Source organism: Gadus macrocephalus, chromosome 15 (genome assembly GCF_031168955.1).
Source record: "Gadus macrocephalus chromosome 15, ASM3116895v1".
Lineage (NCBI taxonomy): Eukaryota > Metazoa > Chordata > Actinopteri > Gadiformes > Gadidae > Gadus > Gadus macrocephalus.
The window spans coordinates 13,968,537-13,996,406 of NC_082396.1; the positions used below are offsets into that span (position 1 = coordinate 13,968,537).

General features: G+C 46.3%; 2 protein-coding genes across 11 annotated transcripts in view; one reads left to right on the forward strand and one right to left on the reverse strand.

Annotated features, from left to right (window-relative positions):
- The window catches only part of ctbp2a (C-terminal binding protein 2a), a 40,630-nt gene extending 22,236 nt beyond the window's left edge, over positions 1 to 18,394 (forward strand). For 2 of the 3 annotated variants that reach the window (XM_060073265.1, XM_060073263.1), the window contains exons 2-9: positions 5,505 to 5,659; positions 9,262 to 9,406; positions 10,695 to 10,901; positions 12,569 to 12,783; positions 13,614 to 13,744; positions 14,143 to 14,270; positions 14,686 to 14,839; positions 16,487 to 18,394. In XM_060073265.1, the coding sequence (XP_059929248.1) occupies positions 5,505 to 5,659; positions 9,262 to 9,406; positions 10,695 to 10,901; positions 12,569 to 12,783; positions 13,614 to 13,744; positions 14,143 to 14,270; positions 14,686 to 14,839; positions 16,487 to 16,670 (1,319 nt within the window). In that variant the 3' untranslated portion in view covers positions 16,671 to 18,394. Of the gene's footprint in view, positions 1 to 5,504; positions 5,660 to 9,261; positions 9,407 to 10,694; positions 10,902 to 12,568; positions 12,784 to 13,613; positions 13,745 to 14,142; positions 14,271 to 14,685; positions 14,840 to 15,201; positions 15,280 to 16,486 lie in introns of all 3 variants that reach the window. The other variant, XM_060073264.1, reaches the window with a different exon arrangement.
- Positions 17,239 to 27,635, reverse strand: LOC132473239 (uncharacterized). Of its 8 annotated transcripts, none has more exons than XM_060073272.1 (11): positions 26,776 to 27,635; positions 22,593 to 22,743; positions 22,121 to 22,340; positions 21,750 to 22,023; positions 21,484 to 21,661; positions 21,287 to 21,363; positions 21,019 to 21,199; positions 19,920 to 20,070; positions 19,707 to 19,804; positions 19,428 to 19,567; positions 17,239 to 19,125 (listed from the first exon to the last, which is right to left on the reverse strand). In XM_060073272.1, exons 1-10 carry the CDS (start codon positions 26,797 to 26,799, stop codon positions 19,464 to 19,466), a joined length of 1,458 nt encoding a protein of 485 aa, XP_059929255.1. In that variant the 5' UTR covers positions 26,800 to 27,635; the 3' UTR covers positions 17,239 to 19,125; positions 19,428 to 19,463. The 8 variants fall into 8 exon arrangements, with proteins under 8 accessions (XP_059929255.1, XP_059929253.1, XP_059929252.1 ...); XM_060073270.1 differs by lacking the exon at positions 26,776 to 27,635 and adding an exon at positions 25,643 to 26,186 and having other exon boundaries at positions 22,121 to 22,259; XM_060073269.1 differs by lacking the exon at positions 26,776 to 27,635 and adding an exon at positions 25,643 to 26,186 and having other exon boundaries at positions 21,750 to 22,011.
- Positions 27,636 to 27,870: the final 235 nt, after the last annotated feature.

The following is a 27,870-nucleotide window of genomic DNA, read 5'->3' on the forward strand; positions in this document are numbered from 1 at the left end:
TGAACTTCCCCTCTAAACGCTATCCCAATGAGAAAAAGGCAAAACACGATTTCAAAACGTGTCCCAGAGTGGGTGTACAGGAAATAGAGATACCTGATTAAGTGCGTCATTCTGAAACACAATTTCAAAGATTGCCCCCTAGCCAAATAAAATAGATAAGATGTGAGCGCTGTCATTGGCTCGACGCGGTGAATGCGTGTGCTGTGTTTTAGCAGAGAAGAACTTCTGTCCCTTCTGAAAATCGACTCATTGTTTGCCAGCTTAATGAGTCCCGCTCCCCTCGAACACAACAACAGATCGTATTTACTGAGGGAACGGGCCTTTTTCTCTGCAAGCTCAACTCCTTTAATTTATCCCAAAAAAAGGACAATCTATTTTTGTCATCGCCATCCAAATGGGCTTTCTAGTCGTGAAAACATCTGTAATCCATTTGCGGTCGAGAAAAGCGCAGGCTGGCCGTGCCAGAATCTTTCATACTCTGCAGGGAATCATGTAGAATGTTATTAGCGTCAGCTAAAGCGCGGTTTTAAACCCTAGTCCCATTTCAGGTCCTACGGAGCTGATGGTCAGGGGGCCGTTCGGGGCGAGACGCTTGTCTGCAGTGCAGCCATGCCCCAGCGGACCTCGCTCTACCACGCTGAGGCCAGCCGTTGTCCCCCACCACCCCCATGAATGCACTTATGGCTCGTATAGCGATCTTGGTCGACAAATACTTTGGGTCCAATAACAGGAAAATGGCACGGCCATTTTGAGTTTCCATTGAAAGTTCCGTTGGCTAATGCATCCTTCTGTAAACCATGGAACTATAAAGTTCTTTTTTTCTTTTTAAACTGGTGTTGTTGCTGCCACTTGAGAACACAGAACCGTCCTCCAGGAGAACATGTATCCATTGTTGACTTTGGTAAAGCAAGATGAATGTTTTACCGGGGCTTTTTTATGTCCTCTCCTTGTCCAGCTGTGTTTAGTCAGAGGGGGTCTGCACTGTCTCTGCTTTCCTACGGCCCAGTTCTGGTTCTGACTGGAGGGAGGGAGGGGGGGGGGGAGGGAGAGGGAGAGGAGAGAGAGAGAGAGAGAGAGAGGAGAGAGAGAGAGAGAGAGAGAGAGAGAGAGAGATGAGAGAGAGAGAGAGAGAGAGAGAGAGAGAGAGAGGAGAGAGACGAGAGAGAGAGAGAGAGAGAGAGAGAGAGAGAGAGATGTAATGTTTACACATTACTATTAACACATTGCTCAACCCAGTCTATAAAGAGCAGAAGGTAATTATTACTACTTTATTGCATTATTCGTCACTTGCACGGCAATATGAATTAGTTTGCATGTCATTCCAACAAAGCACCTTTAAATCAAATCAGAGCGAGGGAAAGGGACTGCGTAGAGCGAGAGAGCAAGAGAGCGAGAGGAAAAGCTTGCTCAGAGACTGAGAGAGAGGGGCAAGATGCAGCGTGGATGGAGTGATTGAAATAGATAGTTATGGAGACTGAAAGGGAGAGGTGGGGGAGAAAAGGGGGCAGAGAAGACGGAGACGGAGAGAGAGCGAGAGAGGCGGAGCGCGGTCGGGAGCAACAGTGAAACTCCTGGGAGAGCAGCTGTAACATACCGGTCCTCCAGGAGAGATAATCTAGTTTGCTCATGGCCTGGTCACTGGCCTGGAGGCACTGAGGACGTGCCCTCACACCGGCTGTGGTTTGTGTGTGGCGGGGTGTACTGTACGTGGGGCTGGTGTGTGTGTGTGTAGCGTGATTTGTGGTGGGCTGGATGGTGGGGGCGGGGGGGGATCACAGGACCCCTGGTTTTTCCTATTTGCGAGTGGATGCGAGAAGCCGTTCCTACTTTGTGATGACCCTGGGAATCGAGTGCTTTCCAGGCGTGCATACATGTACTCGTTACAGAAATCTTCTTTATTTAATTGTCTATTTGGTTCATTGCACGGATCTGTGTAGCAGCAAAAAAGAACATAAAACGCTAAAACCATCAAGTCACAGAGCAGGTATTAGTGATTAGGGGTCCCCAGCTTCATAGGACCTGATTAGCCCGTGGGCCTGGTGTGTTTAACGTAGTGCCGCCGCATCCAGCTCGGCTGGGCCCCAGAGAGAGGCTATAAGCCACCGGGAAATAATTACTCACCATTGCTTTGACCCAGTTCTCCGAATGACGCCGCCTCGTCCAGAGGCTGCCCTGTTTCTCCAGACACGCACTTGCATGATTCTGCTCTCGTGGAGGAGGATTCTGCTGCAACTCTTATTTCGTTGTATATTTTTTTAGTTTGTGTGTGTTGTGTTTCTGGTGTTTCTGTGCTAGTGGTCGTGCCAGAATGAAGCAGTGGTTTAATGGAAAGTTGTGAATGCCCAGGTGTGTTTGGCTGACATCTCCCTCTCCCCCCCCTGTACACACACACGCGCGCACACACACACAGGCACACAGGCACGTCGCACACCCTGCCTTCACTCAACATCCTGACTCTGCTGAACAGCAACAGACAGAAAGGGGTTGAGAATGTGAGAGTGGCTAGCAGAATGCTTCATTAAAACAAGGTGAGGTGGAGGCACCAACACATTCCTCCACAGTGCAGGCATGTTTTTTTAATCCTGTTTTTGTGTATAGATATAGTATACAATATTAAAAAAAGTCCCAGACTTGTTTTGCTTTTCCACCCATTCTCCGCTTCCACCCTCATCCCCCTGTTCTCACACCTATGTTCTCTCCTATCATTGTGTTCCTTTACTTCTGGCCTTCGTGTTTACCTTTCTACACTTCCTCTGCACGCCCCCCCTTACTGCAGTGGTTTTATGCGCTATTCACACAGGGCTCTTTACCATCGTTTTGCCGTTGTTTTCGCAAAGCTGTTTGTGCTTTGCCTTGCCCACCCGCCTGCTTTGATGGACAGAGATAACAAGCCTGTGTGTTTTCCTACACATGTTGGTTTATTTGCATATAAACACGCTTCTCCAGCTCTCCACCACTGTCCTCCTCTTCTCGCTGTAGCGCGCGCCGCGTGCGTGCGTGCGTGCGTGCGTGCGTGCGTGCGTGCGTGCCGTGCGTGCGTGCGGTGCGCTACATTACACTACATTACAAAGCCACCAGCACGGTATAATTAGTTCATTTCCCTTGATATTTTGAATGCCGGTCAATGGATATTGATTGATCTCTGCAGGATCCGACAATGGTCACGGCCATCAGGGTAGCTCTCACAGGATCTTGCTTTACCCATGTTCTATCTTTATTTGTCCCTTGTTCCTTCTGGTTTCACCCGTGTTCTATCTTTATTTTCCATGTTCCGTCTGGTTTTGCCATCTTGTTTATCTCATGTTCCATCTTGTTCTTCCATCTTGTATTGATGTTCTTTTTTCTTTTTTTTTCCCACGTTCAATCTTGTTTTTCAGCCATATATGATTTCAGTGTGAGCCGATGCTTCAGATTTAATTGTGTTAGACTGTCAAAGATTTTTCTGAAGGGGAGCGTAATTGTTTCCTTGAGTTGTTGCACAAAAGCAGGGAACATCGTCTTTTTTTTTTTTTTACGGCAGCATGAAAAGGCAGTAAATTGTCCTTCAGATTTCTGCCATCTTGGCTGGTGCATTTGGTGCATTTTGTAGGTTCTGACCTCCTAATAATAGTGCTTGTGTATTCAGGGGAAAAAATTATGTGCGCTTTTCCCTGTGTATATATATGTGGAAGTGCCTTCTGTTTTGCATGTTCTGCTTATCATTCTTACAAAACTGCTAGTGTTCCCTGAAATGGAAAGGAGGATGAAAAGAACAAGAAAAATGGAGAGAGAGAGTCGGACAGAGAGAGAGGGAGAGGAGAGAGAGAGAGAGCGAGGGGGAGAGAGAAAGAGAGAGAGAGGGCAAGGGCTTTGATGTCCTCCCCAGCAGCACAGATGCCACTAAATAAAATATTTCATAATCCTGCCCAAATCCTCTAATCACCATGACAACAGGCAGCAGGGAGCCAGGGAGTGGCGTAGAGAGCACCCTCCCTCCTCTGTTCCCATGCACTCCCTGCTACTCCTCTCTTTAAAACAATATGGAGTTGATCTGGGTCCAAACACACGGCCCAGTGTGTTCCCTCTCTCCTGTAGTACGAGTGTTTCCACACTCCCACTGTACCCAGTGTATCGCTGAAGGGCATCACATTTACGCAACAGAGATATTGTGGTCGCATTGGCCATCTCCAGTAAGAGGACCCGATCCCATCAATGCAGGCATGTGTGTGTGCACCCATCTCCCGAGTTATTGTGCATTGTTATCATTCTGAGAGCAAGAGTGACCATATCCATGACAAAGGTGTGCCAGAATCTATGTCCATTTATCCCCTCCTATAGTCTACACTCGGACACCGCAAGGAGTTGAACACCACCGTGTTTAAATAGTAGGCAACACACACCCACACGCATGCATCGTCATACATTGAGATGACCGCAGGTAAGGAATGACGTAGGAAAAATGAAAGACCCGTGAGAAAAAACATAAAGGGGCCAAACGGCTGAAAGGCTGGTGGTTTTAGGCAGTTCTGGAGCTCAGTGCCGCTCCATCAGCCAAATGCTGTCAGTCCATTCACTGCTGCACAGGCGGTAAAGGAGAGACACAACACACGCACACGCACACGCACACACATGCACAACACGCTCACACCTTAGGCCTGCCAGCCTCTGTGTGGTGATTGGATAATGGATGCAGTGACCTCATGGGGTGAAAGGACCTGTTGCCTGGTAACAGTGTGTGTAGCAGCAATCAGACACAAGTGAGGGGGCTAGTATTTTATCAGCTTGGATGTGTGCATGTGTGTGTGTGTGTGTGTGTGTGTGTGTGCGTGTACGTGTGTGTGCGCATGTGTGTGTGTGTGTTTGATTATAAATATTATATAAATATGTGTTTGTGAATGTTTGTGTTTGTTCATAAATGTGTATGTGTGTGTGTCCGTCAAAGAGGAGCACATTTGTGTTGACATCGACCTGTGTTGGAGTTGATAACAATGGTTCAAAGCAGAAAGCGGGTCAATCCCAGTATGTACTTTATTGACCTTTGTGTGTGTGTGTGTGTGTGTGTGCGCGTGTGCGTGTGCGTGTCCGCGCGAGGACATCCTCTGCCCCCCACACTCCCAAGCCAGTGTACTACTGCTGTGGAATATCAAGCTAGAAAAGTACACATGATGTTCAAACGTTTCCTCCCGCTGTGGCGCTAGATGTTGTTTCTGTTCCTGCCCACACATCACCTCTCATCTCCCACCGCCATGTGCTCCTCCACACCTGTAGGCTAACTCACGTAGGCTAACACACATAGGCAAATAGATGCACGCTCAAAGCTGCAGGCTAACGCACGTAGGCTGACGCACGGAGGCTGGCATATGTAGGCTAATTGATGTACGCTCAAGGCTGTGGGCCTACACACGGTTGCTAACTCATCTACGCTTGCGCATGTAGGCTTACGCCTAGAGGCTATCCCACGTAGGCTGTCTCATGTATGCTGGCCCTTCTAACCCCCCGCCCCCCCCCCCCTTCTCTCTCTCCAGGTATCCGGCCCCAGATCATGAACGGGCCCATGCACCCGCGCCCCCTGGTGGCGCTGCTGGACGGGCGGGACTGCACAGTGGAGATGCCCATCCTTAAAGACCTGGCCACCGTGGCCTTCTGCGACGCCCAGTCCACACAGGAGATCCATGAGAAGGTACGAGCCCACGGCGCCTCGGAATGATCTTTTCCATTAGATTTCATCGGCGGCAGTGAGGGGCCAATCTAGGAGTCGCTTTGAAAGGGCCATGGGACTGTGGCAAGACGGATCACTGTTTAATTGCGTGTTTTGCATTTGTCCAGGAGCAGAAATGTCTCTCTCTCTCCCCCCCCCTCTCTCTCTCTCTCCCCCGCTCCCCCTATCTCTCCCCCCTCTCCCTCTATTCCCCCCCCCAGTCCCTCGTTCTCTCTCTCTCTCTCTCTCTCTCTCTCTCTCTCTCTCTCTCTCTCTCTCTCTCTCTCTCTCTCTCTCTCTCTCTCTCTCTCTCTCTCTCTCTCTCTCTCTCTCTCTCCCCCTCCCTCCCTCCCTCCCTCCTGTGTATTCTCTGTGAGTGGGTAACAGCATTGCAGCGTGTTGTTAACCCATATCAGCCCATTTCACCCCCCCCCCTCCCCCCCAACTCCCACTCTGCCGTCCATTTGCTGCAGTCTCAAGTAAGGAGGGAAAGTGCTGGTGATGGAATTGCATTGCAATTACACTGGGCAGCTAGAGCTGTAAACGGTGCAGTTAGTTGTCCCGTGCACTGCCTGCCAAGGGGGAGAGGACAGCTACTTATTTGCGCCTCCCTGGAAGAGACCAGACACCTTTAGCCCTGTGTAGCAAAAAAACAAGCAGATACGATAAAGTGCAAAATAAAACAATCTGAGAATGTTCATTACATTCCATTACACTGTGTTTGGTTAATGCATGTCAATATTATGCTGTGTATGAAATAGAGATCAAGACACTGCGTGGATAAAAAATACAATTCCATAAAAGCTAGTGGCCCATATTTCCCTATATGTCGGATGTGTCATCTTAATATAGCTGTAACTACCTAACACAGCAACCGCCATTTATGAATGTGGGTGCCTGGAAACAAAACCCTGGCCTTTGTGCGAGCTTTCTGCTGTATCGCCAGTGTATACTGTCCCTTACATCACACCCACCAGTGAAATGTTCTGTAAAGGCAATCCAGTACAAACAGGGCCTTCTGGACACACAGATACCCGCCCAACGCGCCCACGGTCAGCACACAGCCGCACAATAGGAGCCCTGTACACAGATACACATGCTGCTGCTGCTGCTGCACGCACACATCTTCTGTCCCTCTCTTTCTATCTCGCTCTGTCTCTCTCACGCACACACACACACGCACACACACACACACACACACACACACACACACACACACACACACACACACACACACACACACACACACACACACACACACACACACACACACACACACACACACACACACGAACCGTCGCAATCACAGAGGTGCCTAAGGCAATAGATGTAAAAGTCGGATCTGTTTGAAGACTAGTCATACATAGCCCCCTCACACAACACACACTCACGCATGCACGCACACACACACACAATACACAAACACTGTGCACGCACAATACGCACGCATGAACACAGAAAGAAAGTGGATGTCGGAGCTTGTATTTCTGTTTTTACATTCATTGCCTTTGGGAGGATTGGGGAGCAGGCGAGAGAACCAGGCTTGGTATACCAATATCACCTTTATTTTCTTCCCTCTCTCCTTTATGAAAGATATAATCACCTGACCATGACGATAGCTGATAACAGTGTTGTGCCAGACTGCAATCCTCAATGGGCGGGCCTGTGAAACCCATGGAGATAAATAAAGCAGAAGCTCCCCTATATGTGATTTATATAGAACTGAAGCTCCGGCGGGGTAACGAATATCATTTCACAATGACTCGCCAGTTCTAAAATGTTGGATGGACAGCTGTGTCTTTTGGAAAGACTCAGCAGCCTGTTAGTACCCAACCTTAATAGATCATTGAACCAATAGGTCTATACAAGTTGTTCTGCTGTTGCTCCCCACTCCCCATTGTCTCGTGCATCAGCCAGCCTCTTACCCCGTTGATTTATAACGGTGTTCCCAGCGACTAGTGGAGCCACGGAGCACTTAAAGCTCACGTGATGACACCGGGGCATGTGCAAAGCGTTAGCCTTGAACGACGCCTCCAGCGTTGTGACGTTCGCTTTCTCTTTGCATGTAAATTTACCGCTGTGTTTAGAAAATCCTGGTCAGGTTACTGCAGTTTATTGTGTGGTATGTGGATATAAACCTCTTGTTTATTCACCCACTCTGGTTTTCCAGCGTTATTCGGCAGTGCAGTGCAAGTGTCAAAGTCAATCTTTTGTAGCTCTGCTAGTACTATAGGTCAGGTTCACATAGCGTAAATAAAACTGCATTTTCTGTAAGCCGCAGGAGTGTTAAAATCTGGATGGCTGTTTCAGAATGCCACAAATTAGCTGCATCCGATTACACAGCTTTGCCCACAACCCCAATACTAACATGCAGCCTACCACCCAATGCTGGTATGAAACCGTAATGATATTGTTTTAATACATTCATGGGGCCGCTACCACACCACTGGCCGGTCAACTGACAGTTGAGTAAGCAATCCGTGAGTAACTGGAGATAATGCAGATTCAAGCTCTTGTAAATCCCCTGAACTTTCTGACATAATTAGAAACAGGGCATCTTTTATTTTACAAGCGCTTTTCGAAGCAGAGGCTTTGAATCATGGACTGGGAGCGCATTGCGGAAAACGGCCTTCCATATTTTTTTATCATTATGAAGTAAACTGTTGGTTCAGTGCGGAGAGTCCCTGCACCGCCGTGGCATTTATAGTCACTGTTTCACTGTAGCGTTGCTAGATTACAGTTAGCAATATCACATTTTGAGGCCCTTCATGCAGAGCTTCAACATGTTAGAGCGATCCATCGGCTATGGGCTATCATGACCGATTGTTTTGTTTGTGCCGGCTCAAGTAGTTAATTGTATTAAAGCAGGGGTCGGCAACCCTAGGCACGCGTGCCACCACTGGCTGGGGCAGCATAATCACGGGCACACTTGAACAAATAAAATAAAATAAAAATATTTTTATTTTATTATTATTATTAAAATAATTCACAGCACAATGCAGCAGCATAATCATCACTACCGATTTTTTTTGCACTTTATTCTGTTTTTGGCATTTCTTCCCAGTGCAAATATGTTTCAATTAGTAAGTAGTTTTCTGAAACGGGATAAATTAATAGTTTAATTAAAACGGTCCTATGTTGTGAGTAATAGAGAAGAGGCCTGTATGCATCGCCTTCACATGGTTTTGCAAAGCTGTACATGTCTTAAAGATATTGATTTGGATGGTACCAGCATTCTCATATATTCTCGTTTTTTTACATTTCTCACAGTGCAAATATGTTTTTGAAGGAGTTTCTGAAAATGGTGTTTTAAGATGGGACATATGTAATTATAATTTGTAAACCCTTGTTGCAAATATAAAAATATTAAAAATATTGATGCATGATTCTGGACTATATGGAAATAGTACAATTCCAGGTGTTCTGGAAATGTTTTTGGTCGCTGTGTCATAAATCAGCTTAATTTTTAATATATTGTTGCTTAAGGCACACTCATTAACGAGAAAATGTCAAACTGGCACTGCATGTGGAAAAGTTGTATTAGCGTATAACTGAGGTTTAATGCCTTCCTCCTGCCCCTCCAGGTGCTGAACGAGGCGGTGGGCGCCATGATGTACCACACCATCACGCTGACCCGCGAGGACCTGGAGAAGTTCAAGGCGCTGCGCATCATCATCCGCATCGGCAGCGGCTACGACAACATCGACATCAAGGCAGCCGGGGAGCTGGGTAGGAACGCACACACACACACAGAGACACTAAGAGACACACACACACACACACACACACACACACACACACACACACACGCACACATACACACAGATAGACACAATAAGAACATTTCAGGATGTATATTATTCCTTAATATTCAGTATACTCGTTGTCGATCTTTTTATCCAGAAATCCTTATGAAATGAAAAGGAAATCGACAGGGTATACAGGCCATTCATATAGTGTGTATATATATATATATATATACATAGGGATGTCCCCAATTAAATGTTATATATATATATAATATATATATATGCATGAAAAAACGTTTTATTGGGGACATCCCTGCAATCGCCTTGTCCCCTGCTGAAGCCCACTTACGGGCTGCGGCCCACAGATTGAAAACTGCTATAGTCCCCCCAAGGGGAATTCTGGGAAATCTTCCAAGGGCCAAGACCTGTCATGTCACGCTAGTCAATGACGCAGGAACGTGACCGTGGACAGGCCGGACATACGGTGGATCAAAGACAGACTGCAAAGGAAAAATCTTTGTCCAGGAGGTTTAAGGCACGCATGGATGTAGACAATGTGTTTTTTTTATTTATATAAAAAGTAAGACGTAAAGATAATCTGATATAATGTCAGTGGTAACATATGCAGAACAACAACAGTAAATAATAACAGTACATTCCCATTTAGATCTGAAACCGATTATATTATACTGCTCTTATGCAGTTGTGTAGTTCTTATATCATGATAACACAAAATACAACTATTTATGTATCCAACAAAAGTGTAGTGAATTAGTCTCTTGCAGAAGAATGAATGAGTGTTCCACATTTCCTTTGGGGATTAATAAAATACTTTTTATGGTTTCTCATAAAATGGGGAAACAATCTGACAATATCAATAACGGAGCTAGAAATTAAAAACCCAATGGACTAAAAAAATGAAAAAAGGAAGATAAAGATCACAAGGCAACAACTATTACAATATCTCAATCTACTCCACTAGAATATTGTATCAAGTAATTGAATAAAGAGATCAGATAAGCTTTATTAATTCCAGATGGAAATGAACAAATATAACAGTCTAACCACTCTCTAGAGAGGGAACCTCTCTGAGGTTCTGGGTTTGAACCCCAATGTCCACTGCCCCTGTCCGGTACCCATTGAGCAAGGCACCTCAACCCTCATCTAAACGTCCCTCTCCATTCACGTTTAAAAAAACGATTTGTTAAACAACTAAACCAATAGCTTACTCCTCCCCTCACCTTGGGACGGTTGTGTGTGCCCCCCAGGCATCGCCGTGTGCAACATCCCGTCAGCGGCGGTGGAGGAGACGGCCGACTCCACGCTGTGCCACATCCTCAACCTGTACCGGCGCAACACCTGGCTCTACCAGGCGCTGCGCGAGGGCACGCGGGTGCAGAGCGTGGAGCAGATCCGCGAGGTGGCGTCGGGGGCCGCCCGCATCCGGGGGGAGACCCTCGGCCTCATCGGCTTCGGTGAGTAGCGGGGGAAACCAAGAGGAGAGGGAGCATGAAGAGTATAAAGACTATAAAGAGAAGAGAATGAGGAATAGAGGAGCATAAAGAGTAGAAGGAGCATGAAGAGTAGAGAATAAAGAGTAGAGGGAGCATAAAGAGTAGAGAATAAAGAGTAGAGGGAGCATAAAGAGTAGAGAATAAAGAGTAGAGGGAGCATAAAGAGTAGAGGGAGCATGAAGAGTAGAGGGAGCATGAAGAGTAGAGAATAAAGAGTAGAGGGAGCCAAAGAGTAGATGAGGTAGAAGGAGTATAAACAGTAGAGGTGGGGAGTAGAATGGATAACGAGGAGAGGGAATTGCATAGGAGGACTTGGCTGCATTAGTTAAGTCGATGAGGCGATCTACAGAAAATGTATCAAATCCCATTTTGGCGATAGTTTAAGTCATTTATCAAGTACAAATACAAAACATTTGCTGCTTAAAGCTTCAGGAAGTCAAATACTTTGTTCATGGATCATTTTATAATGAAAACTTCCATTATTCATGGCTACTTGTCAGATAATACGAGCACAGACATCTCGTGGCATGAGCCTTTGATACTATTTATTGTATTCATTGGATGAAATAATAACTAAATTATTCGACTGAAAATGTACATGATTTACAGCCCTACATGGTGCTGTATTGTGTGAATTTGTGCAAATCAATACCTGCCCAGGACTTTCATGCAACGAGCGAAAGAGTAAGATCTTAAATGTGTGTGTATTGCTACACAGTCCATGGCTGTACGTAACTTTCATGTATTGAGCGTCTGTAGTGGATAGTGACTCTTCAAGCCAAGGTTAGATAGCTCCCTATGTCTTTTTTCCCTTTGATACGTACCATTGAACTCGGGAAGGTTTTCCTTTAATGCAGAACAGCAGGTTATTTTCCCAGTAATGAACATACTATGGAAAATCCTGCCGTCTTCTCCACATCCTGCATTGTTCCGCGCTGAAACTAATCTTTTCCTGAAGCTAGCTTTAGTTCATCACAGCGTGTGGTACTGGGCAGTATGGATTGCCGTGAGTTGTGAAAAGCTCGAGGCCACCAATGGTCCGCAATACCAATGTAGAAGTGGCATTGAGACTACCATCGCCGTGTGTATTTTAGTCCTAGCAGATTTCATGCAGATTGTCTGTCTCTCCACATCTCATGGTCTCACTACGTTACGACTGCAGCAGTGTTACAGGGAGCGGTACAACCTCCTCATTAATGCCAAACCAGACTTTTCTTTTGAGCAAATATTACCCCATACCCCTAACATCAAGAACCCGTAATTGATTCATATTTGAGTGGTCTTGGCAGTGCTTAAATGGAGGAAGTTGAGGCATAGGTAGGCCTATGGCCTTCTATGTCTGCTCTGGAATTTGGTCGGCAAATTCATTGAATATGAATGTTTAATGTTGTGGTGCATCAAAGCAACATTAATTGCAAGTCACCCCCGTGAAAGCATTGCAGCAATCCAAAGTGCACTTTCATAAATCTGCCATTTTACCAGCCGGAGTGGAAAGTCTACCGGCCAAGCGATCCGTGTTATATTTTAACGATGTCATTCTAACGTTTTCACCCTGTTGTAATATATGGTCACCCTGAATCCGCGTCAGGTCCCAGTGATGACCCCCCATGTCCCGCTGCGCTCCCCAGGTCGCTCGGGCCAGGCGGTGGCGGTGCGCGCCAAGGTGTTCGGCTTCAACGTCATCTTCTACGACCCCTACCTGCAGGACGGCCTGGAGCGCTCGCTGGGCGTGCAGCGGGTCTACACGCTGCAGGACCTGCTCTACCAGAGCGACTGCGTGTCCCTGCACTGCAACCTCAACGAGCACAACCACCACCTCATCAACGACTTCACCATCAAACAGGTGGGAGAGCGGGCGTGGGCCTGCGGGTTGGATAGAGGGAGACGAGTGCCTGCACAGGCGCAGGCACACGCGCGCACGCACGCACGCACGCACGCACGCACGCACGCACGCACGCACGCACGCACGCACGCACGCACGCACGCACGCACGCACGCACGCACGCACGCACACACACACACACACACACACACACACACACACACACACACACACACACACACACACACACACACACACACACACACACACACACACACACACACACACACACACACACACACACACACGCATGCATGCAGACACATACACATGCGCACATACATGCATGCATACAAACACACGGGCACACACTCACTCTCGTACATCTCAGTACCTCGTGAGTCCTGGACTTTTAGGAGATTTTGGGGGGTAAAGGCACTCTCACGGCAAGCCCCTTGAGCGAGGCTGCCCCCTACAGCTCCCTCTATGAACTGCATGCTCTCTGTCGGCTTTTGAAAGGGAATGGAGCTCTTCCGCGTCGAGACGTAGACCTTGTCGCTTTGCTTCCTTTTTGATGCCTGATACATTGGCGGCACATCAGACCCCACATGTTTCCACTACATGCTCTTTGTACAAACGTCTTCTGCTGCTCTAGGTTCCTGTTGTACCAAGCCAACAGGAACCATCTGGAGAGAGACGGAGCAAAAATCCAAACCAACCGGCAGCTGCTCACAGCGTCGCTGCTTCCCAGTCCTCTCAGCTGTAATTACCCCAAACCGCTACTGAAGGTTTGTTTTGTTCCCTTCTGTGTGTCTCTGTGTGTGTGCGTCCGTGTGTGTGTCTGTGTTCAGATGCGTCAAGGCGCTTTCCTGGTGAACTCTGCGCGGGGGGGTCTGGTGGATGAGAAGGCCCTGGCCCAGGCCCTGAAGGAGGGCCGGATACGAGGGGCAGCCCTGGACGTCCATGAATCCGAACCATTCAGGTAGGGATCATCCAACCAGGCCACTCTCTCCCCCCCCCCCCCCCCCCCCCCCCCCAACCGGCCAATGACACTGGTCCAATGAGCCACTGAGCCACTCTATAGACATAGAGCAATGGGAATTGGCTTGAGACAAAAGCAACATGAACTTACAGTGATGCCACATGTCTGTCCCCATGTTTGCACGTTTACACTAGTGCTGCTTACGAGGCACACACTGGCATAAGGTTTGGGGTTTTGTTCTGTTTGCTGCAGAGACTCATCATTTTTGGGGGGTGTTGAAGCTTATTCTTGCATGATTCAACAACACTTGAACTCTCTCTCTCTCTCTCTCTCTCTCTGTCGGTGTCTCTGTCTCTCTCCCTGTCTCTGTCCCTCTCCCTCTGCTGTCATGTGTCTAGTTTCAGCCAGGGCCCGCTGAAGGATGCCCCCAACCTGATCTGCACGCCGCACACGGCCTGGTACAGCGAACAGGCCTCGCTGGAGATGAGGGAGGCCGCCGCCACCGAGATACGGCGAGCCATCACCGGTAAACACACGCACGAACACACGCACACACACACACACACACACACACACAAACATGCAAAAACACAAACACATATAGACGCACGTGCACCATTGCACACACAGGCACAAGCACAGACTGGAAAATTCATGAACAGACACGTGCACCCACATGCACAAGCAAACACGTGCACACCCGCACTCACACAGAGCCCAACATACTCCCACACGCTTTTGCACGCATATGCAGATTTACACAGAAGATCGTTCTCACAGACGCACAAACAAGATCGTTCTCACATACACACACAGAGATACACACACACCCAGACACTCATTCCACTGTACTATGCATGACCGAGTCGTGCATTAATGCATGCTCATGCAATCGCAAGGGATTATTAATCTAGTTTGTCATTTAACCACCACAAACACAGGCCGCATCCCTGACAGCCTACGGAACTGTGTCAACAAAGAGTTCTTTGTTACCACGGCGCCCTGGGGGATGATGGAGCAGCAGCAGCAGCAGCAGCAGCAGCAGCAGCAGCAGCAGCAGCAGGTTCACGCTGAGCTCAACGGTGCCGCCTACAGGTAGGACATGGAATTACACCAGCCCGGGCAGGTGCTCTGACACAGGAGGATCGCCCCCCCCCCCCAGAGACTCCCAGACTCTCTGCTGTGGGTGGTCTGGCCCAGGTCCCAGTAGACATGTGTGTCGTGGGGACGGGGGGAAGAGTCTATTTGTTCACATTGCTGATGTTCTTGTTTTGTTTTGTTTTCTTCAAAAATTCAAGGGAGAGTTCATTTTTCATTCTGGCACACAAACCTTAACCACAACAGTGACTTGACTGGATGTGGCCCCGAGCCATTGTATTCCCCGTTAGCCGGGGCTCTGACATTTTCCTCAGTCTTCTCCACTGTCTCAACCGGACTCAACTGCTTTTCTTACACAGCCGAGTCAACCAAACCATGGTACAGGCCATAGCAACGGGGGGAATGCAGGACAAATTATATACCTAATTCTCAACCAGGTAAATGAATGCCAAGATGTAACCATGCAACCGAAAATAAACACACACAATGTCGGTGCAAGCCACTGACATGTGTAGCCTGTCTCCCCTTCACCCCCCCCCCCCCCCAACCCAACCCGCCCCCCCAACTCACCCCCACTACTTGCCGACCCCTGTCATTGCCCCCTAACCGTCACCTAGGGAAAAGCTCAACTAGACGCAGAATACGGCCAACCGTCTAAACAGCAAAAAACCACATAAACATGATGGCTTTGCCCTTCTGAACATTGTTACACAAGACAGCCCTCATGCTCCCTTTAGACATGTGACCGGCGTCATCACTTTGGATGCCTTTTGATGTATGAAAGCAAGTAATGGCATTGCAGCCGCACAGGCTGCAGACAAGAGTGGTTTGAAAGCAGAAGTCAAATCTAAATAGTTTATGAAGTGAATATATTCATTACAGTGGAGTCAGGACAGAAATGAGTTGGGAGCAAGGGAAACAAGGGCCTTAATACCTGTGTTAACAGCAGCGTTGTGCGGCACTCAGAGAGCAGGGAACACAGCCCAGTAGCTCAGCAGCAGCCTGTGGAGGTCACGTAGCTCGGAACAAAGAACCTCAGAATGTTAGGTTTAATGGAGGAAGGAGTTGGGATTGCCGTCCGTTTAGAATGCACAGGGCAGAAGGGCTTACAATGTGTGCTGATATTTAATTTAATTTTGCCCTTTCTCATGTCATTGCCTTAAAGGCGCTGTCCCTTAGACCACCACTAGAGCCCCTGGCATTCTCCCTATTGGCCTTCGTGCTGCTAATGCTCTGTGACATTTTCATCCTTCACATCTTCTGAAGACCTGATTGGCTGTTGATGCCAGGCTAGCGTTCGCCTGCTATTTCTGATATAATTACTAGCTACTGCTTATAAACACCACTATGCCATCGTTCTCAGCAGTTATGTTAACTTTTATTTTGCCAAGCAGTACTTACTTTCTGAACTGGGAAAAATCCTTACTTTAAAGGTTTTTTTTCAAAAGATAAACAATTGTTTTATATATTAAAGTTTTTTGCGATTGCCAAACCTGTCAACTCCATTTTGAATGTTGTGTGCCACACTTGTATCAATGGGGGAGACGGCCCAAATGAAAGACACGACCACCCACCACAGAATGAGCTGAAGTGCTAATGCTATCATGACCTTTGACCTTGACCCTCTGTTCCGCATGCTTGCAGGTACCCCCCAGGGGTGGTGGGACTGGCCCCCGGCGGGATCCCCGGTCCACTGGAAGGGCTGGTGCCCGGAGGGTTGCCTGGCAACCACACTCTGCCCTCTGGTACCCACCCCTCGCAGGCCCCCTCCCCCATCCGACCCTCCAAACACGGCGACCCCAGCCGAGAGCACATGACCGAGCCATAGGACTGCTAAAGCCAGGCATGGGGGGTGAGGGGGGGGGCTGGGGAGGGGCAACGGGAGCGTCATACCCACGTATACTTTACCCAGCGACCTCCCAAACATTCTCCCCTCCGTCCAACCCTCCTAGCATCGCCCCGAGCCTCCCCCTCCTCCGGCCCCGCCCAGCCAACACGAACTTACCAGCAAGACGTCCCCCCCACCCCCGCCAACGTGTCCCCCCCCCCCCCCCCCCCCCCCCCACGTGTTCAGAGGAGCCCCTAAAGACGGTGGATGTGACTTACACACGGGCCACTGCCGCTCTACTGCAGTGTTCCACTGCTCTTCCTGTTGGTTGTTGTTTTTGTTTAGTTTTCTCGGTCTGATTGTTACTTTTTTTGTTTTTTTTGCGGTGGGGCAGGGGTTTCCTGAGTTCAGGACATATTGACTATACCCCCCCCCCCCCCCATCCCCCTCAGTAACCTCCTTTACTTCCCTCACAACCTCCTCAACTTCTGCTCTGATGCGTTGGGATTCTTCTTTTGTTTTTTTGACCTTCCTTTGTTATTCTGTGTCCGGAAGAATATTACTTAGGTTTTTGTTTTGTTTGATTTGAGAAAAACAATGTTTTTTTTTTGTTTTTTTTAGGTTTCCCATGTATTTATCAGCCAGGAAACGTAATCAGCCACTAAGGGAATGAGCTGTTAGCTGAGCGATGAGCAGCCTGTAGTTTGGCCCACTTGTCACCTTCTGGCCTAGGGGTCCCTGAATGTAACATAAAGACGTTGGCCGTAGTTTGTGACTTCCAGTGATGGGGGAACGTGATCTGGTCTATGGAATGAGTTGCCCTTTCCAACCAAAAAATAATAATAGAAAAAACTGCTCAAATAAATGCCAACTGCTGTCAGTAGTTAGTTTGATATTGTATGTTGATCGATAGTCAACTCAAGTAACAATTGCTGTTGTGATTTATCGGGCTCGTTTGAATTGAACTTCAGTACATTGAGCGTTTAGTTAGCATCTCCTACCTAAAGGTTTGTAAATTCCCAATTCTTTGCAGCGTCAGCTAGCCAGGCAATCAGGCTCGAAAGGTTTCGGAGACGAAAAAAAACAAAAAACATGAGAACATGATCTCTTACTGACTCAGGAAAAGGACAAATCTGTCTTAATCAGAAAGATTGAAAAGTAGAAGAAGAAAAAAATGATCAATTTTAAATCAAGACAATTGCTTTTGCATCCCTCCATGTTCTTGTTTTTCTTTCATCGTGGTATTTTTTTTATATATCAAACGTATGTTTTTGGTGTTGAAGGTTTTTTGCGGTCCTGTTTAGATTTGTATTGCCTTGTTGAATGTTATTGTAACCATTGTCTTACGTGTACCTCTCTCCCTTATAGTTTCTGTTATACTTTCTGGGCTAAATCAATCCAACAGGCCGCATGGGCCCACGGCGAGGCGCTCAACCTTTCATCCCTTTACACCCGTTGATGTTAGCAAGACAAAGACTGCTAGCAGAGTGTTTGGTTCTTAGTGTGAGTATTTGTATTTGTTTCTTGTTAAAAACGTGAACATATGGCATACTGTGCAGTTCAAACAATAAATAATAATTCAAAAAAATACACACCGCACCCAACAGGGGCTCTGTGCGAAAAAAAGTGCGTCCCGTTATATTTTGTGTGACCAATAAAGCATATATCATTTGGATCCTATTGAAAACATGCATTAATAAAATGGTGTTGTGCCGTCATCTGTACATACTGGAGGTTTATGTTGCAGTGCTATCAACCTCGTGCCAGCTTCAATATTCCGGGAGGGCGTCCAGTCTCACACAACCAAGTCTTAATCAACCAATCAGCATAGAACATCGTATTTATGCAATTTAATGTCACGTGAGTTGCGATCCGAACTAAGCCTCCGACCTGATAACAGCCAGCGTCTGGGTGGAGCAGCAGTGACGGCTGTTGGTTGACAGTTCTGGAGAACCGTGTTGTAAGTCCTAGCAAAGGCAATAATAACCATGGGAGCCTATTATATTATCTCCAGTTTTACCTCCAGATATAAGTCTGCCACCAGCCTGACGATGGCGTCTTGGCTCTGAACATAATTCTGTCTGCCAATCAGGGACTCCCAGTGGGTGGCGTGGATGATGACATCGGACAGTGCGGTTTGAGATTTCTAAATACAATCATGTTTATAAGGCTTTGGCTTTTTGAGAATTTGTTTTATTTGAAGAAAACTGATATAAACTCAGACCAGTTCCTAGCAGGTGTCTGGATGATCCAGAGCTCACTGGTAGTAGTATGCAATCTGAAAACAAATTCAACAATACAAGGCCAGTACAAATCTGTAAAGTCTAAAAGCAGTCAAACACTGTTCTTTAGGGGATTCTGCAAGTGGCCTATCGCCATGTAGGCCCCGTTGGAGTTGGCATCATCATGGCAGTGCAGGTCAGCTGGTGCTGCACGGCCCCCAATTGGTCGACAGCTACACACAGAAAGCAAATCAACATGATTTCAACATTATACAATAACATTATAGAATACTCTACATAATGACTTCAATGCTAGTGTCTTAACATGTCATACATCAACCATACTACGACATCCTTTCATACTAGCGCGGTACATACGTTAACCCTTTATTCAAATTGCTGTATCGAAGATTTCCGTTTCGTTGTCTTTGGCGACAAGCAGTAATTGTTCCAAGATATACGCACAGTGTTGCCCCCGGCAGTTTTTAACTTTCATAATACTGTTAAGGTAAAGGCTCAATCACCATTGTATTACCAAAATTGGTCCCACGTCGTCCTCCGCGTACTGGGCCTATGCGTGGTCAGGGACGGGGATGGACTTCAACTCGTCAACAAATGGTGTTGGATTCTCAACCACCTCCTCAAAGACAAGCTTCAGCAGTGCATCCACATAGTCTGTAAAGTTTCTATTGGTCACTTTGTGGCTCATTACTTCACTGAATCCTTATTTTTACGTTACATTATATAATTATTGAAATTATTTGGGGGTTTTATTCTTATTCTTACTATAAAACATGAATGATTTACAACTCACTGTAAGTGGGGTCTGTTTTGATGACAGCTGGCCCGGGATGTGTTCCAGCTTGCTTGCGCTCCGCATTTTCATTGTAGTGCATGATCGCCAAGTACAACCTACAATAATTGAATGTCATAAGACAATGATCCACTTGATTTGGCCTTTAGACTTAAGAGCCACTAATCAGCAACTTTGGTACAAGAGGTTTCACAATCCATTCAGAAGTATTACCTGCACAACAGTCCCATGAAAGGGAGATCCACCTTCTGGGGTGCGAAACTCTGGATGAGGCTGTGGAAGGCCTCCAGGAAGGAGGTCTGGTTGCGCTGACTCATCTGCACCACATCACAGAAGACCGCTTCGTTGTGGAGTATCTTATCCACTTTGACCACAGAACCAAAACAAAAGAGATACTGGAAGTGTTCTTCAGGTTTTTGGTGATCATTGTTTTAACATTTTGAGGAAAGGAAAAATGGGTACATTTAGAATAGATTTTTGTTAATATTTTGATGAGATGGAGAAAGACGGCGATATATATATCCATCTCTCCCTCTCTAACACACACGCTGCACGATTATTGCCAAAATGATTATCACGATTATTTTGATCAATATTGATATCACAATTATTTACCACGATTATTCATTGAAAAAAAAAATCTTTCGAATTTCTACCACCCCCTAGCGGTAGGAGCCACACACTGCTCAGCGGCAAATTGACGCCAGGCCACGGCCCCCCCCTTTTTCAGGCTTCGCGCCGCTGTGTGCAGGATGGACTCACGCAGTCGCAGACAGGTGTACAGGGAGCACTTGGTTTGCTTTGCAGCGGAGGTAGAGCGTATACTGCATGGGCGGGGCTTGTTACTTTTTTGGTTTTTTACTTTTTTTGTGGATGCATTATTAAAAAAATATATCGCGAGAACACTACGTGTCATCGTGGGACGCCAATATGGTCATTGCGATAAAAATTCGATATATTGTGCAGCCCTACTGATATACCTCTGGCTCTATTAATGAGCCAATGGTTTTGGGTGATCCGATAACAATCCAATCGATCCAATTTGCAAGCCTAAGTTCATTTACATATACCGCTTATTCAGATTACAGCCATAGTTCGACTATGCTCCTCAATTAGACAACTGCAATTGTCTGAGCATACATAGCAGTGAGAAGATCGTTCTTTATTGGAAACAGGACAGCTTCTGAAAAGAGGCATCCCCTCTCGGTGTTGGATTACCGCCCTGCAATGTGTGCCCGCAATGTTACCCCAGTTATTGACTTGGAACTATGTGTGAAGGGGGCTCAACAATTCATTTCGGACAAACATGTACCTTTCTCCAAGACCCACACGTCATGTAACTGTGGGATCTTGCGTTCCATCAGATGATTCAGAATCTGTGGCTGACGCTCAGTAACCATGTAGTCCACCTCTAAACCGTTCTGCTCCAGAAGGTCAAGGCTTTGTTTCATTCCCTCCATCTCCATGTGGTCATTACCGCCTACTTCATTGCTCTGGTGGTGGGAACACAGAATTGCAAAGATATGAACAAACATACTGAATATTTTGCAAGCCTAACAAAAAGATGATGCGTCACGCACCTTGACCAGCTGAACGTCTATTATGGTGTTGCTCTCCATGTGCATAAGACTATAGGTGCTGAACTTTGTATTGTGCCCTTAAAGAAAAGGACCGATCAAGGTGGGTTTGCAGAGCTTTTCAATCAAAGCTCAATATATAAAGATGGATGCTCTTCAGAACAGACCAACGGCTCTATTTTATATGTGTTTTGGCTTACCTGGAGAGTCTGCTCGCATACCTCCACAGACTGTAACCTTTCCCTGCTGGTGTAGCTTCTGAAACAGAATCTGCTGTTCCTTTTTCCATTTGTGGACAACAGCCGGCTCCAGGAAACACCGAGTGTGCCTCCTGAAGGTGTCCTGGTTGAAGGTCTGAAGCTGCATGGCCTTGAAGATCTAGGATGACATGAAAAACGAGAAAAGTTGAGGAAAAGGCTCACTGATGATTCCAAATTGCACATGCTGTGAATGGTATTACCGGTACCCTGGCCAGTTTGAAGAAGGATGCACCAGTAAGATATGTGGCAGCTGAAAGCTGAAGGTTGCCGAGGGGGGTGCTTCCAACAATGGGCTGGCTCTGCCACCCTCTTGAGTAACGACAGTGTCTGCAATGCTGACTGAATGCCACGTAGGTCCCATGGCGTCGCCGCTGGACCTCACACTGTCCCCTGCACACCGGGCAGCTGTCGAACAGCTCTCTGAGGCAGCCTTCGAATACTATGTATTTTGCATTGTCATGCGTGGCCCTTAGTCCAAACCTAACAAAACAGAAAGAACCACACAATTTTGCATTTGATTTCCAACCGTAATCTTAATCTATGCTGATGAATCATGTCGTACAAATACGGAACATACAAACTGTCTGGCTCCTCTTTCACAACAGAGTTGCCGGGGTTAGATGATGAGTCAAGGGGCTCCACTTTGAACTCTGTTATAGGGACTTCCACCTCCATCTCCATACAAAGTCTATTGCTCGGACTGAAACCTGGGGCTCCTATAGGGGTGGGAGACGGTGGGAGATCTCGGAAACCGGACATGGTTTCAGGGCCCACTCTGGGACAAGCCACCGTTGCCTCTGTTCATAGGACGAAAAGGAAAATAAATACATGCGTGTGCTCCAACATCACCCCAAGGGATAAGTGAACACGACATGAAATCCACCAATAGAAAATAGAAACTAAACTACAAAATGCACTGTATTTCGTATAGTCCAGATATATTATAAATATTTCAGTACATCACAGTATCTCCAGGTACTGTGCCTCAAAAGAAATCCACTTTTAATGTCTGTGTTATATAGCTTCGCCTCTCCATGGACGCCCTATACCTCTGTAAGGCTGTGTGCCATCCGAGACCCCGTGTGGAGAAACCCACGTCTGTGTACCCACGGAGACGGTGTGTGGGGGGTCAGTTTGGCATCCTGCATCGTGGAAACGGGCTTGAATGGTGTGGTGTCCGGTAACTGCGTCCAGTCGTGACTAGAGGCAAATTGAGTCTATGAATACAAATTTTGCAACTTATGCACAACACCTTACAACTCACCGTGAGTGGCGGCTCCTGAAAATAACCTCAGGTGGGCAATGATAATGATTAAGGTGACCCATTCAATAGGTGCATTAAAAAAGACAGCATCAATTTGCTAGATGATTAACTCATACAGAGATCCTAAAGCACTTTGAGGCTGCCTTGTGCATGAAAAGTGCTACATAAATAAAGTTGCCTTGCCTTGCCTAAAGCAAGCTAGCATACATTCCAGTAGCTCGTTCTGCACCATCTTTGATGTGCCCTGGAACACTGTAGCATTTTTAGGAGCTGATCAAAAACTTCATCCAGTCTTAATCTCAGCCTCATCTTTGCTTCGCAAAGTTTACTCAAACACTCTGCAAAACTTCACACACTGGATTAGTCGGTTCTTGCTCACATCATCATCGTCATCATTGTGGCGACAAACAGCTAGCCTGCATCCCTTATCCAGTTGAGTGGCAATGGTCACCCTCCCAATAGCCGCAAAACTCAAGCAGCTGTCAATGTGGATTTTTGACAGCTCATGCTTCTTTATTTTCCTAGACAGATTATGCATAGCTGTCACACCTTTCGATACCCAAGCAGTGCTGTCTGCCGTGCGGCCGTCGGGGTGGAAGATTAGGCCGGGGTTGCAGAAGCAAGCATTAGCTTCTTCGCAGCCAAGTTAATCAAGTCAATCAAGTTACTTGATTGAAGATACCCCCTCCCTTTCCCCAGAACACTGATTGTTGCTGTGTTACTCAACTAATGTTGCTGTGATGGAATTGGTTAGAAAATAATCCCTCTTTCTCATCGTTGGTAGTGCGTCCCGCCTATGTCCGCCTCTCCAACTCACCACACTGCACCTCACAAATCCTTAGCGGCAGGAACTTCTGGCCTTCATGTGAAGGGAAATGCAAACGGACCTGGCAAGAAGTTCAGGAGAGGATAACTCACTTTTGGGTAGATATGACCCTTTTAAAGTGCGTATTGGAAGTTAGATACTGCAGTGAAGAATCATATAGGAAAGAAATTCTAATACACGATTTTTTAGTTTTTATTAATAAATCTACACTACAAGTGGCATCTTGAGCCGTTTTTGTGATACAATTTTACTTCCGGATCTCAAACGCTCGTTTTCGAGCGTGACGTAGGAATTGGTAGACGGACGTTCTAATCATCATAGACTACATAGGCAACATAACAACAATGGATAACAGTTTCGGACCACTTCCGTACAATTTTGAGCCAGCTAGCCGTGAGGGAGAACAGCAACCACCTACCGGTAATAGGGGGAGACACCATGGCAATAGGAGGGAGATAGAGTTGTGGTGTCAGGAGAATCAGTGGAGAATTGGGCAGGTGTCTTGGTGAGTGACTGGCATTAGCTTGAGTTAATATTAGCTAATGACAGCAAATTATGGCCACGTTTCAATATTTAACAGGCATAACTTTACTAGTACTTGATTATATATGAATCTACAGGATGTATAACTCCACACTATCTCTTACATAACTACTACTGGAGGGATGGATGGAGGGAGGGCGGACGGACGGGTGCGCGAGCGAGAGAGAGTGCGCGATCAAACTGAAAGAAACGACCGAAGTTAACCTCACATTTCATTTTGATAGGTGCTTGTGTGGGAAATGCCAGCCAATGAGCTCAGCTGAGGAGAGCATGTGTTGCAGGGAGGTGGATCCCTTCTGGGCTCTAGTGGAGACGCTAAACCCCAGACCAGACGTAACATGCCTGACTCTGCATCCAGGCTTTGAGGGATGCTGTCTGAACCCCTTTGTGCTCCAGGTAGCATACTTGGCCTTCAAACAGGAGCATGGCCCTCTGCAGGCACACGAGTATGTTCAGTTGTCCACATTCCTTAATAAAATAACTATAAAAAGATCCTAGGGTTTTGAAACCTGATGAACCCCAGAATTTGTGACTTGTTTTATCTGTTGAATGGACTTTACCAATTTTATATAACTGAAAACATTAAACATTATGGTGAATTGAATTGGTAGCAATATCAGAACTCAATTGATTTTTTTTCTATTGTAATTTACCTCAACAATATCACCCTTTTTGATGGCTAAGTTTAACTGTCGATATAGTTTCCCTATCCTTAGGCAGTATCGTTACACCGCATACAGTCAGGTTGTCCGCTGGGCCTATGGAATTCTTGGCAGGCACATCAGGAAGCCCTTACCTGCATGCATTGTGTCTGCCATCAGACGGGGTTTATAAACAGGTAACTGTTAAAGGCACCCAGTGCAACTTTATGTAAACATTCAATGAAAAATAAACATTCAATTTCTAGTCTTTTTTACACGTAGTAAGTTTCAATAACTCCATACCATTACATATCGACATACAAGGAGCAAAGATGAGACGTCGTTGTGTGGTGAGAACTGATAGAAAATCGTAAACAACAACAATCGCCGGTGGGGAGAAGCCATTTTTCCATTGACTGGAAGCCTGCTTTATTTATTGTAGGTTACAAAAAATAAAGAAAATGGCGGCATTGTTGTTATCGATTTTGTATCAGTTCTCACCACACAACGACGTCTCATCTTTGCTGCTTAAATGTCGGTATGTAATGGTATGGAGTTATTGAAACTTACTACGTGTAAAAAAGACTAGAAATTGAATGTTTATTTTTAAGCCTCGAAAGTTGCACTGGGTGCCTTTAATGACGATGATTTCATCAAAGTTTCATAAAATAGGATGCTGTTGCTAGCTAACATGTTAGCATGTTTACAGTATAAACTGATGGATTTTACAAGACAGCAAAGCTGCTTTACAATAAAAGATACTGACCATAAGTCATTATGTTGACTAATGTAGGAAGTTAGTAAACGTCAGAAAACAAAACTTACAGTGCACAGTTTACGTTTCCGAATCGTTGAATCTCTGACCGGTCCGTGATCTTCACTGCCGCCGGTGGCTGAGCCCGAAGCTGCGGCTGGAGCGGCATGAATTGAGGGAACCACACCGGCTTTCAGCCTCACTCGTTTCTCGCTCCGAAAACCCATCTTGAACTCCATCATGTCCCCGGAAATATAGTCCTCTGGTCTAAAGTGAGCCGCGCAAATGAACGTGTATTTGGTGACAGATGCGAAAAAAATGTCCTTTCTCTTCACCTGTACAAAATGCACCCAGGCTCGAAAGCCTGCTCCATCCTTTCTCCGATCGGGGAAACTGTGAAATCGGAGATGGTCGGACAGGAGGTCGGAGTTGGAACAACCCCCACAGATACAAACCCTCATCTCGTCGATATAGAAAAACCCCAAAACCACAGGGGGGGGGAATACAAGACCGCTCACCGCGGTAACTACTCACAACTACGCATAGAGCTGAGGCAGCAACAGCGACCGCGTCTACCAATTCCTACGTAATATGACGCGTTTGACGTATCACATAAAAAAAACAACGTTTTTTTAAGTCTTTAACTTAACTTCCAATACGCACTTTAACTTAGCGGACTTTATACATAGATAGGAACTCTATATCACCCACCCGGTGAGGGAAAGAAGCTAAAATACTTAATATGACCCCTTTAATGATCAGAAAGTAACATAGTATTTGACTGCACGCCCCCCTGTACCATTTCTGGAGATTAGAGATAGACCTCATGAGGAAAAGCGTTACGTTTGTAAAGTTAGATAATCCTTGAGGATTTTATAGAGTTGAGCTGCTAATGCCCAATGAACAAGAAAACTCTTCACGCTGAAGTTAACGTTTCCGCTCAAGAGCGTCCGTCGAAATCATGTCTGCGGAGTACCATGGGATACGATCAATGTCCCAGGCGGTGTAATCGATGTATTTATGGCCCTTTATATAGTCACGACTAAACACGTGTACACCATTTAGTTCTAAAAACAAAAACAGTAGGTTTCTTCTTCGTGTTGTGCAATTCCGGAAGTGTAAACGCGTCTCCCGCCCCCACAGGACAAAGGAGGAAATACACCAACAACGCGTCATAGATGATGTTCTTTTGGCAAACATGTACCTTTCTCCAAGAGCCACACGTCATGGAACTGTGGGATCTTGCGTTCAATCAGATAATTCTAACTTTGCTTCCTCATTGCTGACGAGTGGAGTTTGCGAGGCAGACACATTAGAACAACAAGCGACCAAAACATACTACGATACGATCTTACCAGCGATCTATCTAGCGGCATTCTGACTCCGGTGTTACACCGAAAGGTGTGACCCCAGGGGGCGCTGTTGCACATTTTCTGCAACGTGCACGTGTGGATTATAACAAAAACGTAAATAAATCATAAGATCTCCCCCCACCGGTGAGTCTTTCTTTTCTTGATGCTAACATTAATTCTAAACAGCGTTTTACACAGTAGCCTATAATACAAAATGCTCAAAAGTAAATCAACGCAATTTAACACTGACTGTAGATTTGTATGGGTAAAGAAGCAACGGTGAAGGACCGTACTAAACGCCCTATCCCTTGCAAGGGTCTGTAAAATGCTAATCAAATCAATCAAATGCATTAATTAAGCATCTTTAATAAAAAGGTAATTGGTTGGGGGAGATCTTGTGTTTTATGTATGTTTTTGTCATGCCTGTCTACGCTTCAAACTCGTGCATATTGCAGAAAATATGCAACTGCGCCCCCTGGGGTCACACTTTTCGGTGGGTCGCAGAATTTGGTGTAGCGGCTACCAAGGTAGAACGCCTTAACGTCACTTGCTGCGTTTTGCCTTTGTAAAAGGTTGGAATTTGTAGTTACTGCAAATTTAACAGTGTTTTCTCTGAAACGGGACACAGTTGAGCCACGAAACTTTGACACAACACAAAGGATATGTTTCTAAGTCCATTACCAGTCTTGACCAAATATGTAGTTACTGCGTTTTCCCTTTGTACGGCCTGCTAATAGAGTCGAGTCAGAAAGAGTGACCTCCAGGCAAATGTGTTTAGAAGACGTTGCTGTCTGTTAGTTGTCATCATTTGGAATGATAAATGTCGACGGAATTGCGGTTTTCACAAGCGCGGGTCTCTTCACTCCTAAGGGGTTGGGTTCGAAGTCTTCCGGCTTGAAATGTAGACTGCACACCGTCTGATTTTTCAGTGCTTCAATGGCTGTGTC

Bases quoted from the DNA above. Each gene is read 5' to 3' on its own strand.
- LOC132473239 (XM_060073267.1), bottom strand. From the start codon at position 26,032: ATGAGGGTTTGTATCTGTGGGGGTTGTTCCAACTCCGACCTCCTGTCC. The intron at 21,662-21,749 runs GTACCGGTAATA...ATGTCATCCTAG, and splicing joins CCTTCTTCAAACTGGCCAGG to ATCTTCAAGGCCATGCAGCT. The intron at 19,568-19,706 runs GTGAGTTGTAAA...GAAACTTTACAG, and splicing joins CAAAACAGACCCCACTTACA to ACTATGTGGATGCACTGCTG.